A 17,242-nucleotide genomic window follows, 5' to 3' on the forward strand; every position below is an offset into this window, starting at 1 on the left:
ACTCATCAAAATAGCTCAATTAATTCTCAGCCCTTCCAGGTGGATACCACAAACTCATATAGAAACTGATACAGACTCCCAGTAAAAAGACAGAGCTGCCAGTCAAACCTGGGCTCGATGCCTGAGTCGATACTATCATGACTCCCAGAGACCTGTGGAGGTCATTAGCTGCCCACTGCTCCCTCAGCTTTGTCTCTGAAACTAGGCTTAAAATCCCAACTCATGGATGCCTTAGGACAAGATGCTTCTCTGAACACTCACCTACAGAACAGTGCTAGTACCACCTGCTGGCCAGGGGCACACCATGCAGGAGATCAGTCAAGATGTGAAGTTAGTTGGGAGCCACTGCACCCAAGTGACCTCCTTGGATGGTGCTTCAAGTTCAAGCACCACATAGACTCCCTGTCAGTCAGTTCCACAGCAAAAGGACATGGCTCTGAACATCCAGAGGCTCAAATGCTCATAGGGTACAGTAAGCACCCATCCATTCCACAGCAAACATTCTCTTCGGTCACCAGGCCAAGTGATGCTCCTAGACCCTAAATACTAGGATTGGTGCAGCTGGTGACTACAAGAAGGTGGAGCCCCAACTGAGAGCTGCTTGCTTTTATCTCCCATCAGAGCACCTCCAACTCCTAACAAGAGACCCCCAAGACTGGGCCTGTTGACTGTCAATGCTCTCTCATACAAGTGGGTGGAGCCACTGGACCCTCAGCAGACTTCCAGACACTTGTTCCTGCACCTCCTGGCCATCTGTATATAATTCTGCCCCAATTGCACATGATCTCACTGTCCTGAGGTACTATACAAACTGGTGCACTATAAAGAGGGGTGGCTACTTGCTTACATCTCTGGTATAGGCCAGGGCTCCCCTCTGTGTACATACCACACACGTCACACAATTTCTGGCTTTTTTACATTAGGTGCTGGGGATCAAACTCAGCTCCTCATGCTTGCCCAGAAAGACTTTACCAACTGAGCTATCTCCCCAGCCACTGCAATAGTTCACTGGATACACTTCCAGGGAGCAGCAGGCTGCCCAGAACTACAGCAGAGGGTTTGTCTACTCTAAGATTTTCCATCCTGGCAGGTAAGGGAAATCCAAATTTCCCGGACACAGGACTGCCTGGCAGCACATATCCAGAGGCTCTGTGCTGTGGTGACAGTAAGGACTACTTTGACTTGCCCACAACCTCTAGGTGACACCTCACTTCTCAGTTCTTCCTAAGTTTCTCATCTGTTTGCACCAATTCCCCTTCCTTACCTCATCTCTGCACACACACACACACACAGCAGGCTCCCAACAGCAGCATTCCATTGGGATGGCCCTAAGGTCCTCCTGGGCACACCTAATAGGAACTTACCTTCAGATCACACTTAACTCCTCCCACTCCACACCTCCCTTATCTCAACCTCAGAACCTACTTTCTTTCCTTCTACCTACAACTTTCCTTGTCCCCAGGTAACTTCCAAATGCAGAGCAGCCACAGGGTCCTAGATTAACCTCCCCTCCACCCGCCAGGTTATCATCTCACTTTTTATTTTCCATGCATTAGCTGTCTCCACTGGGAACAGCTCTACTTCAACGATTAGCTGCCAGTCAAGAAAATCTCTTTGGTCAAGCCAGCTGGAACCAGTTTGTATCACCTATAACTGAAGAATCCAGCAATCCACTGGCAGCAACCCACCAGCAGGCTAAGGCTAATCTAACTCTTCACCACCTTTCAGGTTTGTGAGAAAAATCAAGCCAGAGAGCAAGCACAGCATGAGTGATAGAGGCACTGGATACAAAGTCAAGGCCTGCCTGAGCACGGGAGACTTTTGACAAATGACTTCTAGGCTTTTACTTTACTTCTGCTGTAGGAGGCGGCTTCCTAATACCAGTGTCCCACACTGTGCTCCCTCCCCACGACTCAGGGTCTCTCTGCCAGACAGACGCAAGGAGGTGACAATATTTACTGTGTGGATTTTTTTTTTTTAATGAAACTAGATCACTGCTTACAAAAACCAGCACGAGCCCTCCTGCCCCTCCCCTTCACAGTTCCCTTGGCTCACCTCCCTGTCTCAGAAGAGCTGAAACAGAGCAGGCATGGAACAGCTGCCACTACTGGGGGAGGTGCTGGACTCCAACTCTGAGCATTTACAGGGTGACAGTTCCTCCATGTCCATTCCCTAGGGCCCGAAGGCTGCATGGATAGCAGTGTTCCATGTGCCCTGGCTCAGACCATCATCCAGAACAGAATGAAATGATGTGAATGTCCCCCACCCACCAGACCTCCCTCCTCCTAAGGTCCCACCCCCCAACTCTAACCCACTACTGAGATGAGGCCCAGAATTGTGAGAAGGCACAGGGCCTACAGACTGTAGAATTTGAGGCTCCTGTCCATGCCGGTTGAAGCGATGAACTTGGCGTGGTGCCCAAAGGCCACTCCAGTGGTCAGGCCACTATGCTCTGAGGAGAGAAATAAGGGAACCATGAGAAGGCTATTTCTTCTCCAGGGCTGAACAATGACTTTGAATGCCATGCTGCTGGCACACACCCAGATGGTAAGGGTCAGAGGGCACTGTAAGACACCCTCCCGACGGCAGGGTTCTGTTTCCCACTGATTTGTGGTCAGCACTCAGCACCTGGCAGGAAGTGGCACTCAGCCTTTTGTTGGTGGGGCGCAGGGACAGAGGAATACCAATCACCTTTCACCTGAGCTTTCTGGGCAAGCATACTTCAGCTGGAAACCTCAGTGCCCACTTAGCATGTGTGTTTAGCTTTAGCTCTTGTCCATTAGCCTGTGCTCGCTCAAAGACGTCAAAGTCCAGGGCACACAGCACACGGCTGGATTCAGAATCGACAGAGCTGAACTATCCTCCTCACGGGACTCAGATAGCTGGAGAACCGGGGCAAGCTCCTTCCAGACTTAGGAAAGCACCCGGAGCTCCCCAACTCTGCAGAGAAAAGCCCTCTTGTGCTCCCGGCTGGCCTGACTCAAGGTGATTCTCTAGCTGTCGCTACCAAGAGTTGGGATTACACAGCTGCCACACCCAGCAGGGTCCCCTAACGTTGAAGCTAGAGCCATCCAGGGCTACAGGCGACTCCAGGGTGAGAGACCCTCTAGTGCAGCGCTGTGTCAGCCTGACTTCTCTTATTGCTTCTAGTTCCCTTAAGTACTTGTGCTGGGGCTTGAACACTTGCTACTGTGGGAACGGCCTCAACCCCATCTCCGTACGAAGAAAAACAGACCTACTAGAGCAGCTTCCACCGCCCCTTCCTAACTTGACTATAAACTTCATCACTCACCCATGACAGACCCCAATAAAGTTCACAAAACAATAAAAAACGTGCCGGGTGTGGTGGCGCACGCCTTTAATCTTAGCACTTGGTAGACAGAGACAGGTGGATCTCTGTGAGTTCAAGGCCAGCCTGATCTACAAATTGAGTTCCAGAGCAGCCAGGGCTGTTACACAGAGAAACCCTGTCTCGAAAAACCAAAATAAAAAAACAAATATATAAATAATAATAAAAAAAAATTTCATTACCACCCAGACTGGTTCTTCTTCATTGCTCAAATCAAGACCCAATACCAAACATACCACAAGACACTTTTAACCTACGGATCACATGCACTTTCATGTAAACCCCCATATTTCCCACTGAGTGTCTGAACTTATCCTTACGATTTTCCTGGGGCACCAGAGAAATTACATAATTTGCCCCTCAACAAACAACTTGGGAGAGGCCAGCTAGTAACACTACTCACAGCCAAACAGACTCACAAATACTTTTCCTAGGCCACAATGCTCTACTGCCCCAGACCTAAGTAAAAGCAGCCTGGGGATTGGGCTCAGTAGTAGAAAACATGGCTGGGTTCTACTCCCAGGACAGTAAAAGGAGAAGCATAGTCTGGCCATATCTAGGCCAAGCCCAGAGCTTCACCCCGCAGTGAAGCTTCCCCACTTTTCTCTAGAGCTGATGTACAAGGCCCAGGTAAGCACAGCCAGTCTCTACCTGTAAAGTGAAGAATCTCTGTCCACTGTTTGCAGATGTAGATCTGGACATCTGTACCCCCAAGAGCCAGGTAGGTACCACTCTGGTCAAAGATCAGTGACTTCACCTGCCAAGGCCCAAAGAGAGGCAATTACACAAAAGAGCAGAAGGCACGGAGCAGCCGGGAGCACACAGCAGCAGCTTGCCCGAACTCAGAAACTACCAGCGGGTGAGGAGGAACAGCTGAGACTGGGGGGGAGCGCATGTACCTCAAAGTTGTTGTCCAGCTGCAGTGTCTTGAAGTTCTTCAGCTTGCGTAAGTCCCAGAGCTTGACTGAAGAGTCATCAGCAGCTGTGGCCAGGTAGTACCCATTCTCAGAGAAGGCGATGCTGGTAATGGGGCCAGAGTGGCCAGGAAAGTTGGCCACATTGGTGCGCTCCTATAGGTGGGGGTGGGCAATGAAAGTATCACTCACTGGTCAAGACAGGAAGGACCCTTCTGAGATGTCCTGTGCACCCACAGGTCCTTGGTGACATCACCATGCCAGCAAACAGAGTCAGGCTCTCCTAAGCCTTGAGATACCCCAGGGCCTGCTGCCACACCTCAGCAGTTCCTTCTCCCTCTGGGCCCCAGAAGAGGCCTGCATGTCCTACCTTCAAGTCCCAGATCTTGATCTGAGAGTCCATAGTTCCTGTTCCAAAGATGAGCCCATCAGGGTGGAACTGCGCACAGGTAAGAGCTGAGGAAAGGGAGAGGATCTATAGTCAGTAGCCACTGTGGCCACTATACTGGTGCCAGTGGTAAGCAATATCTTTAGATCAGATAAGCAAATGACTAAGTCAAACTTAACACAAACTGAAAACAAAAGAGCTCAGTGCCTCTAAGGCCACTTACAGCAGCCAGAAGTCTCATCTGTCACCTTGGTGAGCACACGCCCTGTCTGGATGTCAGAGAAGGCCCAGTACTGGAGATGAGACAAAGAAGCCAATAAGAAAGTGGGTCTGGTGGCCTTCAAGAGAGACCCTGGTTCAGCACCCGCTGGCAAAGTTAGCTCCCATAACAGGGAATAAATTTTTCCAGAACTCTGGGAATCTGGCTACCCCCAGCAAGATGGTCCATCCTCCCAGGGTGAGTAAGCAGCCTCCTCAGGGCCCTGGCTGGGACTGCACCTGATCATCAGAGGAGCTCAGGAGATAGTCTCCAGTAGCATGGAGGCTGAGGCCCGTCACTGCGCTCTCATGGGCCCGAACAACCTGTACACAAGAAGTGTTTGGGACCGACCAAATCCTGATAGTTGCATCTGGGGATGCAGAAAACACCAGTTCCTGAAAGGAAAGAGACCAAGAATCAGAGCCCAGGAGGTGAGATGTACTATAACACTCTTTTCCATAGTGACAATTACAGCCACAACCACTGGCCACTGCTTCTCCTTCTAGCCCTGCCCTGTCTGTAACACCTATTTAAACGACAATGCATAAGAAAGCCAAGAAAAAAATGCTGCTGAAATGGCCACACTGGGCCAAGAGAGATCCTCACTACCTAGCAGTAAAAAGGGCAACTGCATCAGAGAGCTATTTTTGACCCACTTTCATGCTGGGTGAAATATGGCTAGTGCAACTGAGGGACTGGAATCATGTGCCACCTGCAGTTGGTCTACTGTACCAGATGGCCCAGATTTGAGCAGCACTGAGTCTGTAAAGGAATGGAAGGTCATGCTCTCATGTTCCCACACTTAGACCTCAAGGGCAAGCTGATTGTCCAAAAGACCTGGGGCAGACAGAGAGCTTATTTTAGTTTCCCTAACAAATTATTTCAACTAGTTAGGAGAGTAACAGCCAGAAGATAAAAGCAACTATCCTCTTTCATTAACACATATTCATAAAAGCCAAAAGTAATACCAACACCAAATAAACAGGGAAATAATGTTTTCAATTTGAATTAGTTTTTCAGTATGCTGTAACTGTGGTGGACTGAATAAGAATGTCCCCTCTAGGATCATATATTTGAAGCCTTAGTCACCAGGGAGTGGCACTGTTTTAAAACATTAGAAGTGTGGCCTTGTTGGAGGAGTATCTCACTGGGAGTGGGTTGGTTTTGAGGTTTCAAAAGCCCATGCCAAACCCAGAGTGAGTGTGTAGGTGTCTGTCTCTTGCCTTGCAGATCAGGAGGTAGCTCTCAGCTACTATCCCAGTGCCATGCTTCCCACCATGCTCCCTGCCGTGAAGATAATGGACTGACCTCTGAAACTGTAAGCCAGCCCCCATTTAAATGCTTTCTTTTAGTAAGAGTTGCTGTGGTCATGGTGTCTCTTCAGAGCAACAGAACACTAAGACACAAATATTCCTTATTTCTCAGTTCCTTAAGAGAAAGACTTAACTGGGAGGCACTTACCCAGCATCCCATGGAGCTACATACCAAGCCACTGTACTTTTGGCTCAAGTCTTGAGACCATTAATCTCCTCTAATGAACTACCTTTTTCCTCTAAGCCAGTGCTTCTCTTCTATTTGAACTCACACTACTTTCAACAGTCAACATTAAATTTGAGCCCAACTCTACAGGGTCATGGGAACAAACACCTTTATTATCTGTAGTTCATCTATAAAGGCTCTAGCTAGGATGCTTGTTTTCTTTACCTAATGCAAAACTGATGTGAATATGCTTTGTTGGTTGCATTTTCTTTCTCCTTGATTTGAGGGCCACTGCTTTGAGGTTCTACAAAGAGACCCATCAGTGCCACTTCATCAAGACAGTAGGGGGTTGGGCGATTAGTTCTGAGGCTTGAAACCACTGGAACTGGACTTAAGGACAAGAGTAGCTTTTAAGAGTACCTTACCTGAGAAGGATGAAACACCACACTGGTGACCTTCTTGGTATGGCCTTTGAGAGTGGCCAGGATTTGCTCAGTACTCTTATCAAAGACAACAACGTTTTTATCTGCCCCACCTGGAGAAGATCCACAAAAGACAAAAAATGAGTCAGGCCTATAAAGATCCCTGTGTTAACGAAGGTCTTTCTGTCCTCCAATCAATGGCGAGGACCAGGGGCTTGCACCTTCCCTTGCTCCTGCCATCCCTCACCTTGGCCTGTCAGACTGGGCCCAGACTCACCAGTGAGAATCTTGTTGGTGTCCGAAGGACAGAGGTCCAGAGCAAGGATCCCAGGAATGCTAGCACTGTGTAGCCCCTTTGCAGACAGAACCACACCAAACCCAGTTACAGTCAAATCAAGGCAGGCCAGAGATGCACACAGCTCCTCTATTCCCCTTCCCCACACCCCTCGTATTCCTCCCCAGCCAAGGAACAAGAGTGAATTTTATCCCTTATCCACCCAGCTTGGCTGGCTGCCTGGATGCAGCAACTCCCTCACTGCATGGCAAGACACCATGCCAGAGGTCTGAGTGGCATTTCCCCCTGCTCCTCATGCTGGCCCACTGTGCCCTAGAAACAGTAAGGGCCACCTCCAGGTACTTACCACATGGGATGCCACCTGCCGGTACTTGCTGAGCTCCTCAGGTTTCACCAGCTCCTCAGGCACAGTCTTTCCTCTCTGAGAAAACAGAAAGCCCAAAAGAGCAGCAATGAATGCAGGCTTCAACTAGCCCCTCCTCCAAGAAGGCAAGTGCTCACACCAGGCATCAACTCACCTTCTTACGCTCCGTGGTTAGCACAGTAGCCTTGTCTTGAAGCTGTAGAGAACGTAATTTTCTGAGACAAATGATTCTGCACGGACAAAGCACACTAGGTGCTGGTACATCTGGTGTCACAACCATCACCAAAGCGTGCTATCTGCCAAGCTATGTGCTAAAAGCTGACACATTTCCACTCCACTCTTATAAGGTGAGGCATCATGACCTTATGGTACAGCCGAGGAAACTACATCAAAAGAACCCCCTTGCCAATGTCACTAAAGTGACGAATGGCAGAGCTAGCAGGGACAGAGCTAGGCTGTTGTGCTCTGGGACCAAGTTCTAGGCTACAAGCATGAGAGCTCTCAGTTGAGCTGCTCAGACACTGTTGGACCCTACAAATGCAGACTATACATTCAGCAGAACCCTGGGTCGCAGTCTGGAAGTCTGCCCTGTCCCTTCTCAGCTCTGACTTGCAGTCTCAGACTCCCCATCTTAAAATAACTTCTATCTTGGAGGCAAAACCCTCAAAGCCTGTAACAAAGTGGCTTAATATCAGCAAAGAACACAAAAACAGCAAGCGCTAAAAGCTGCCCTTCTTTCTCAGTGATTCAATCTTCCCTCCAACAAGCCTGTGACGTACACACCTCCCTCTATTCAGAAGCAAGGGAAATGAGACAGAGAAAGGCAGGCTGAAGTCAGCTAGCCAGAAAGCTCAAGCGGCAGTGCAGGTTCTCCCCACTACCTGGTGTGAGGTTCTTACTCTGGCCCCACGGCCCACGGCACCAAGGAGGACACGTGGCAGTCCCAGCAGAAGAGCATATGACTCACCTTCTGGATAATTTCAGGGGTCATTCCCACCAGCTCACCCAAATCCATGGGCTCGCCTGCACCCTGTACAAAAGAAAGGGAGAGTGGGAGGAGCTCACAATACCAAAGACACCTGTGTAAGGACAGCTACTGGGGTCTGGAAGGGAACACTTACCACAACACTGGGCTGTGAGCTTGGCACGGCCTGAGGTACAATAAGACCAGCCTGTGGTTTCAGAGTAGCCAGAGCTGAGAGAAAAGATTCCGTTAGAAACGGGACATTACAAAGCAGGGCCAGCAAAAGGTGGGGGACAGCAGGGAAGAGGAGACACCTTCTCGAGCAGCAGTGACTTCCTTGGTGAGACGGGCAATGACTCGGCAGGCAGCATCGTGTTGGTACAGAGCATGGGACAGCTCCTGGCGGGTTGTCTGCAGCTGCTGGCGAAGAGTGAAGCTGTGCAGCATGACTGCATCCTGGGAGAGGGTAGGCCACTGTGAGGACTGGGGAAGAGCCAGACAACTCGGCCAGCCCTGGAGAAGAGGACACCGCCTCCTAGTCTACACTGAGACCAACCTCAGCTACTCAGTGACCCTGTAAGGCATTCAGGCTCCTACTCCACACCACAACCTGAACACACAGACAGAAAGAAGTGAGAGCTAGCTCCTTCTCACCCCCACCTTTACTAGTCACCAGCAAATCACACCTGTCTGAATCACTTGTCTGAATAGAAATAGTAACGCTGGTGTGGTTATTTACTGGCTACCCTCAGCAAGTGCAGTGCTCAGTAATGAAAAAGAGTCCCTGGTGTCACAAGGCGAATATGTCAATTGTATTCTACTTCTTACAGAATCCAGACAGACAGGACTAATCAGTGTTCTATAGTCAGGAAGGTCAAGCCTCAGAGACTGAGCAGTGTGCCCCAAGTCACAAAGGCTGACAGTGGAGAAAACTTAAGAATCCAGCTCTGCAAGAGTTCCAACAACCAGGCTCCTCTTGTGCTGCCATCCTGCTCCTCACAAATGAAATAAGGCTGGCAAAAAATGAGGGGGCTGCTCAGTGGTACAGCATTCACATTAGCCCTGTGTTCATCCCCGCAAGAAGAGGCAGGCCTGGTGGTCGGGACTTGTAATCCTAGGCACTAGGAGGCTGAGGAAGAAGGATCCTAAGTGCCAGATCAGCCTAGGCCACAAAGCAAGGTCCTATCTCAAGAAAACAAGAGGGCTGGAGAGATGGCCCAGGAGTTAAAAGCACTTGCTGTTCTTCCAGAGGCCCCAGGTTCAATTCCCAGAATCCACATGATGGCTCACAACTGTCTGTAACTACAATTCCAAAGGATCACACACCCTTTCCTGCCTCCCAAGCACCAGGCACAAAAGTGATACACAGACATACATACAAGCAAAAGAACCATATACATATATGGTGATATTTTATTAGAATTTCATCTACATACATAAAATAAAAAATTAAAAAAAGAGGGAGGGAGGTCCCATCTTTTCAGTCCCCAGGCCCAGAGGTGCATTCTCTTCACAGAACTCACCCACTCATCCTGCAAGGCTTTCAGAATGGCTGGGATGCTGGTGGCAGAGGGAGGCTTGGGCCGGATTGGGTGAGCAACTGCCAAGAGAGGCAGCAAAGCAGGTATGAAGAAACAGAACCCAGGGGACCCTCCCCTCCCCCACTCCTCTTTATTCATTCACAGCCACCATCTTCTTCACCAGGCTGGCTCCACCTCCCACTCTTGAAGGCTGAGCTGAGCTGGCCCTGGACTTAGGCTATTGGGCAGGCACCTTTGATGTCGATGAGCTGCTCCTCTGAGAGAGGCTGGTTGTTGATAGGATCTGTGCCGTTCTCTGCAATGTACTTCTCAATGAGCCGCCGCTCATACACATGGTTAGAGACGGGGGACACACAGGGGTGCTCGGGCACTTCGTTGGAGACTACAGAGAAAGGCAGGTAGTAAGCACAGGGTAAAAGGAGACCCTCCATTGTGTCAGCCCCAACAAGACCCTGTCCTCATACTCAGCTATCAGGAAGCAAGGTCTGTGACAGCAAGCCAGCTGGTACTTGGCACTAGAATGCCTGTCAACCACTTAACTGGAGTCTCTAGGCTGCTGGTAATAAAAGTCAATAAATAATATCTGCCCAGATGCTATGGACCAGTCTTGAAAAGAGTGGCCAGTAAGCCCTGACCATCTCATTTTTAACAAAGATGACTGGGTACATGACAAAGAAGTACACACAGCACAACTCAAATCCCTGCCATTTGTCTGGAGCCCTAAACGGATCAACAGGCGAAAAATTACAAAGCAATGTGACAAGCACTGATAAATTAAAAAATAAATTAAAAAAATGTTCCATGTCTGCTGCTACGTGCCAAGCAAGATTCTATTCTAGGCACTTGACAGAACTGTCTGTGTACCCTTGAAGATGGGCGTCACAGCTGTCACTGACCTCCAGGACAATGCAGATACTAAGCAGATACTTGATAAACATCAGAACAGGGTAAATGAGTACATAAGCCCTGGGGCTCAGAAAAAAATATCCCCAAGTATGGAGCCTGGGCATGCTAAATTATCAAAAATGAAGATCTCAAAAGCAAGCTCAGAACCAAGGTCTCTCTGACCTTCTCAGGCCCTCTTGTTTCTCTAACTTCCCCTAAACAGGGACAACTGGTTCACCTTAGCAGACAAGTGAAAGCTACCTCCACACTCAGACTCTTCTGAGGGCTGCTCTAAGACAGTATTTATTGCCCGAGAGACTTATCACATAACAAAATAGCTCTTATTCACCACATAATTCTGTTCACCCTCCCATCACTTGTGAGTCACCACCCCACGGCCTCAAGCTCCTGTTCTTCTCAGTGGCACCAGGTTCTGTAGAAGCTTCTCTTAGCGTTACCTGTTTTTTTGCAGGACTCCCATGCATACGTAATCAAGTATGGGAGGAAATATGGCTTTCCTGAGCTACTCTGTTCGTTTATCTCGCACACTCAACGAATGGACACTTGAGGGAGCTTTCCCTCCCTTACAAAAGGATGGCCCAGGGCATGTCAGAGTGCTCTCTCAAGATTAAAAGGAAACAAATCGTTCGAAAATACTTTGCAAACTGCAATTTCTTCAGTGTGAGATTCCCTTTCCTGTTTGTCATTTCCCTCCTTCCTTTCCCTCTTTGAATTAATGGCAACGTTCTGAGAAGAGAATAGAGAGGGAGGGGACGCTACTAATGTGGTAAACAACAAGAAGGTAAACAGCCGCAATGCCGTAATAAAATACCCAAAGACAAGACAGTATACAGCATGGAAGAAGCATGGATCCAGACTCAAAGAACCGAGCTCCATCGCCCAGCTGTGCCGCACATCCCCGGATTCTTCCTAAGCCTTTTGACGCCCTATCTAAATCACGAATCTTTATTTCCCTTCAGACAATTCTTGTAAGCATAAAGTGAGATCATCGTTTGGAAATGCGTCGTAAATCAATACAGGTTTTCTAAACGTTTGCTGTTTTCATTAGTCATACTGCGCGAGGCTAGAAGCCAGACACCTGGCTTCCAGCCCTGTCTCGAAGTCACTGCGTGATCACCGCAAATCGCAGAAACTCCGATTCCTAAGCGACGTTCCCAAGCAAATACCCACTGCAATGCTTTCAGTGCTGCAGATGGGGAAACTGAGGCTCTGACTGCTAGAGCCCAGATTACAATCGGAGGAGGATCCTGGACACGTCTTCCTCGGGTTTCCGACACCAAGAGCTGTTTTTCCCTGCACCGACTCCCCCCTCGCCCCCTGTTTCAGGCCTGTCTCGGCTCAGTAAAACAACGACAGTCATTCTTCCCAGCTACGTGAATTGCGCAGCACTGCGCAAATGCACCCCGCACGCAGGGCCGCGGGCTCCGGGGCTCGGGCCGCAGGCACGCTCCCGCCTCCCGCCGCAGCCAGCACTCACTCGAGCAGATCAGGGACATGGCGCCGTCGCAGCGCTGCCAGTCGCCTCACAGCGGGCTCCCGGACTAGCTCTGCAGCCTCCGCGGGCCACTTCCGGTCCCCCGCCGCTTCCGGGGCGCTCGGACGCGGGTAGACAGCTGCCCGGCGTGGCGATGCTCGTACAACTGCTTCACGTGGGGAGGTGGCCGGTGGCGCGCCTCAGCCTTCAGCAGCTAACGGAAACTGCCCTTTCCCAGCATGCAATCGAGCAGGAAAAGGCCCGCCTCGGAACACTCGGCTGTTTCCGCATTGGTTCGGCTCCTTCCGGCGAGCTCTTCAAGAGGCCAGAGGCGGGAAGGCCGGCTGAAACTACATTTCCCATGAGGCTACGGGAACCTTGAGCCCAGGAATTTGGCCAAGGCTGTTTTTGACGCTGTGCTGCTGTCACCAGGGCACAGTAGTCTTCGAAAGGTGCATGTGCAGGACAGTTTCCTCAGAAGCTTGTAAAAATGCAGATTTCTAGGGTCTGCCTTAGAGAGTCCGCAGGCAGGATTCTGAGGCCTGTGGCCTGTTGTTCCTTGGCTGCCTTTTGAGAAACAATGCCAGGTGACCCTGTGAATAAAGCACAAAGGAATAAAGGAACTAACACTGCCCAGGTTCTGTCTCTACTCTCGCTCTGTGAATTTGGACAAGTCGCTGGCTTCACTGCTTGCTACGTTTTAAATACAGTCTGTTTTCTACACTGGAAGGAATTTAATTCCCAATGTCTTATGTGGATATTAAAAGAAAGTTTCTAGGCCTGTTGGTATATGCCTTTTATCACAGCACTCGACTGCAGAGGCAAGTGATTCTCTGTGAGTTCAAGGCCAGCCTGGTCTACATAGTCAGTTCCCGTCCAGGACAGTCAGAGCTATGTAGAGATATAGAGACACGTCTCAAAATAAATAAACAAATAAGAATGGAAAATTAACATGACTATGGTGTTTAGAGGTGGAATCTTTGGAATTAGAATAGGTTGTTAGTGTGCAGGTCTGTGCAAGAATCCTGGTGGTGGCTTTATAGGGACAGTTAGACTGAACAGACACAAACACATATTTAGACTCCCATAGTAACGTGACACCAGCAAGAAAGAGGCCCTAGCCAGAGCCTGAATCATTATCTTTGAAACTTGTGCCTCTAGAACTTCGAGCCCAGAAAAATCCTCTTTTCTTTATAAAGTAGACGGCCTCCGATATTTTGTTACAGCAATGGTTCCCTGCCTCCTACTAAGTTCCTTTGTTTTCTGTAACAAAGACCTGCTGCTGAGCCTGATACCTGAGTTCATTCTCCAAGGCCCACCTGATAGAGGAAAGAACTGACTCCTGCATGTTATCCTCTGACCTACACACACACACACACACACACACACACTAAAATAAATGGTGGCACATTGAGACCTTGTCTCCAAAAAAAAAAAAAAAAAAAGTAAATAAATTAAAACTAAAATAGAGTCTCTCATATTGGAGTTCCATGTTACCAAATTAAAACTAGCTTTCTGACCTTCTAAGAAATCAGGACAGAAAGAGGCATTGGCCAATTTCCTAGCCAGGCCAATTTCAACTAGCATGATAACTACATTCTGGCTGCCTTAGTCCTTACAAAAAGCAACCTGGAGTGATCTGATATATTAACCAGTTCCCTCTCTGTGGTTCCCTCTTCCTTTCCTAACCTTTCACAGAAAACAGATGTCAATCACTTTGTTGTTGTTGTTGTTTTATTTCTGCTGCCTTGAGTCCTTTTCTGTCTATTGTTGTGGGATAATCTTTTTGTACACTGTGAGGATGTGTCACTCTGATTGGTTTAATAAAAAGTTGAACAGTCAATAGCTAGGCAGGATTTCCAGGCATAGAGGGCACTGGGAAGAGGAAAGGCAAGGTCACCAGCCAAATGGAGAGGAAGCAGCATGGGCAGTACAGAGCCATGTAAAAGAACATAGATTAAAAGATATGGGTTAATTTAAGTTGTAAGAGCTAGTTAGAAACAAGCCTAAGCTATTGGCCAAGCTTTCATAATTAATAATAATCTCCGTGTCATTATTGAGGAGCCAACAGTCCTATGAAAAAGTCCAACTACAGTCAATAAAATTGGCCCCTTCCAAGCCATCAGAACACATTCTAGCTCATGGAATGAAGTGTTGACCAATTCTAGAATCATAAAATAAAGCCAATGTAAATCTGTAAGTGATCTAATTGGTCTAAGAGACAGAAACAAGATGAAAAAAGAAATGCTTACATAGATTACAGTCTATGGGGGGGGCACATAAACAATAAGAAGAAAATTCCAGAAAGGGGTGGGTGCTCTAAATTCAAGATAAATCAGAGTAGGTTGAGAAGAAGGTACCAGGGGAATTGGAGGGGGGACTACTTTAGGCAGGGTATGCAAAAGGTATACTGTGGTGATATTTTGTTTGTACTCTTAACAAATAAAGTCTGAAGATCAGAGGGCAAAGATAGCCACTAGATTAAACATAGAGGTCAGGCAGTGGTGGCACACACCTTTAATCCTAGCACTTGGGAGGCAGAGGCAGAGATCTGTCTGGATCTCCGTGAGCTCAAGGCCACCCTAGATTATACAAGATTAATCTCATCGAAAAGAGAAACAGAGCCAGGCAGTGGTGGCACACATCTTTAATCCCAACACTTGAAATCTCATGCCTTTGCTACCATTATTTGGGAAGTACACACGCCATTAATCCCAGCACTAGGAAGACTGAGACAGGAAGTGATATGGCTGGGCAGAGAGAGAAATATAAGGCGTGAGGAGACAGGAGTTCGGTGCCCTTTCAGCTGAGGACTCAGAAGCATTCAGCCTGAGGATTTCTGGAGACAGGATCTCACCTCCCCTTTCAACTGAGGAGTTGGCAAGGTGAGAAGTGACTGTGGTTTGTTTCCTCTGATCTTTCAGAATTTACCCCAGTATCTGGCTCTGGGTTTTTATTATAAGACCAGTTAGGATTCGTGCAACAGTAGCCCCCCCGGGAAGTGATGTTTATTTTTAGCACTTAAGATTTTAGTGTGTGTGTGTGTGTGTGTGTGTGTGTGTGTGTGCATGTGTGCCTGCGTGTGTGTGTGTGTGTGTGTGTGTGTGTGTGTGTGTGCTACAGCACATGTGTAAAGGTCAAAGGAGAACTTTGGAGAATCAGTTCACTCCTACCATGTTGGTCCTGGGATCGAAGTCAGGCTGTAAGATTCAGCAATAAATAAGTTCCTCTTCACAGTGAGCCATCTCACCAGCACAAAGGGTGGTAACATTTTTGCTGAGACCTAAATGAGGGACAGGCGTCAGTCCTGAGACCACAGGTTTCTGGTGAGCCAACATCTTCCACAGCCTCACCTTGCCTTCTCAGACACATCAGCCCTGCAATGCCCCCATCACACTTGCATTTGGTGGCTCAAAATATTTACATGGACAACTTTCATCAACTCCTTTCCACTCCCTGGCCAAACCCCCCCAATGCAAACCTCAGGCTCATCTTAAGTACAGCCTCCTCTGCACCCCTTCTCCTGACCTCTTACAAGTTTTTGGTAGCTGGGTCCTCTACTAGATTGTCCTACTCTCCTAGTTCTCAAGAGTCCAAGAGTGTCATCCAGTGTCTGACACTTAGCAGGGACATTGTCATTATTGTTTATTGGATGGCAGGCTGCCTGACAGGCCAGGATCTCAAGTATTTAGATGTACGGTGGGAAATAAAGCAATCTAGGTGGGGCCCCTGAACCCAAGGTGATTAGACTAGATTGGTCTGGCAACAAAGTAGCATTTGATTGCATTTTGAGCTATGAACTGATAATCATACTTTCAGAAGTTTCCCCTGGAAGATACATACTATGTAGTTTGGACCGGGGTAGTATTGTGTATCTATTTCCTCTGAGTTGAAACATTTCCTCGAGAGGAAGAAGGAAGCCCCCTAAAACTCAAGGAACTAGTGACGGTTACCAGGCTCAATAAATTCAGACTGTTTCAAGATTCTCAAAGCCCCTCCCCACTGTTATAAAAGCAGCAGATGATTTCCGGAGAGGAAAGACCTAGTGGAACTGCCCACAGGTTGGCCAGGGAGCCCCAGGGAAGCAGCTTTGGTGAGTTCTCCCGCATGTTGGGGTGGGCTGGTTAGTCATGCAGTTGACTTTGAGTCACCCATGGGCCTTTAAGTGACACCTATAAACTTACTGCTTTACCAAGCTAGGCTTGAGTGGAGTTGATTTTTTTGGCCATCACCCCAGGAAAAGCCACACAAACAAATGGAATAAAAGAAAAGAGACCTGGTATGTTGGGAACTTGGCCCTCAGTATGGCAGTGTTGAGAGAGAGGGCCTTTGGGAAGTGACTGGGTGGTAAGGGATCTGACCTCATAGATTATGGGATTAACAGGTTAGAAGGTTATTAAAGGAGTGGCCTTGTTATAAAAACTTGGTCTGTAGAGCTGGGGACAGAGCTCAGTGGCAGAGTGCCTGACTAGCTAGTGCAGGACCCTGGGTTTGATCCCTAGCACTATAAAAATAAAAATAAAATAAAATAGGGCCAGCCAGATGGTTCAGGAGGGAAACACATCTACTGTTCAAGCCTAATGACCCAAGTTCAATCCCCATATCCCACATAAAAGGAGGGGGGCTAACTCCACAAAGTTGCCCTCTGACCTCCACATGCTCACAGTGGTATGTACACATACACATCTTACTGTCTGGCACACTTGCTTGGAATTACCATGTGATTCTCTCTGTCGTGTTATATGTTGTAGCACTCTTCAGGTGTTAGAGCACTGTTCTTGGACTTCTGAACCTTCAAAAACATGAACTAAATAAACCTCTGCAGTTTTATAAATAGCCTCTGGTATTCTGTTACAGCAACACAAATCAGACTATGACACCTGGTGA

At 48.3% G+C, this 17,242-nt stretch overlaps 1 protein-coding gene across 2 annotated transcripts; it reads right to left on the reverse strand.

Annotated features, from left to right (window-relative positions):
* Positions 1-1,954: 1,954 nt before the first annotated feature.
* Positions 1,955-12,580, reverse strand: Prpf19 (pre-mRNA processing factor 19). Of its 2 annotated transcripts, none has more exons than XM_052760038.1 (16): positions 12,359-12,580; positions 10,208-10,357; positions 9,958-10,034; positions 8,749-8,890; positions 8,592-8,665; positions 8,438-8,500; positions 7,625-7,666; positions 7,453-7,527; positions 7,089-7,164; positions 6,815-6,924; positions 5,150-5,305; positions 4,875-4,944; positions 4,634-4,719; positions 4,249-4,419; positions 4,001-4,106; positions 1,955-2,452 (listed from the first exon to the last, which is right to left on the reverse strand). In XM_052760038.1, the coding sequence occupies exons 1-16, from the start codon at positions 12,375-12,377 to the stop codon at positions 2,355-2,357; spliced, it is 1,515 nt and encodes a 504-aa protein (XP_052615998.1). In that variant the 5' UTR covers positions 12,378-12,580; the 3' UTR covers positions 1,955-2,354. The 2 variants fall into 2 exon arrangements, with proteins under 2 accessions (XP_052615998.1, XP_052615997.1); XM_052760037.1 differs by having other exon boundaries at positions 8,749-8,947.
* Positions 12,581-17,242: the final 4,662 nt, after the last annotated feature.

Source organism: Peromyscus californicus, unplaced genomic scaffold (genome assembly GCF_007827085.1).
Source record: "Peromyscus californicus insignis strain IS unplaced genomic scaffold, ASM782708v3 Scaffold_4__1_contigs__length_199733344, whole genome shotgun sequence".
Classification (NCBI taxonomy): Eukaryota; Metazoa; Chordata; class Mammalia; order Rodentia; family Cricetidae; genus Peromyscus; species Peromyscus californicus.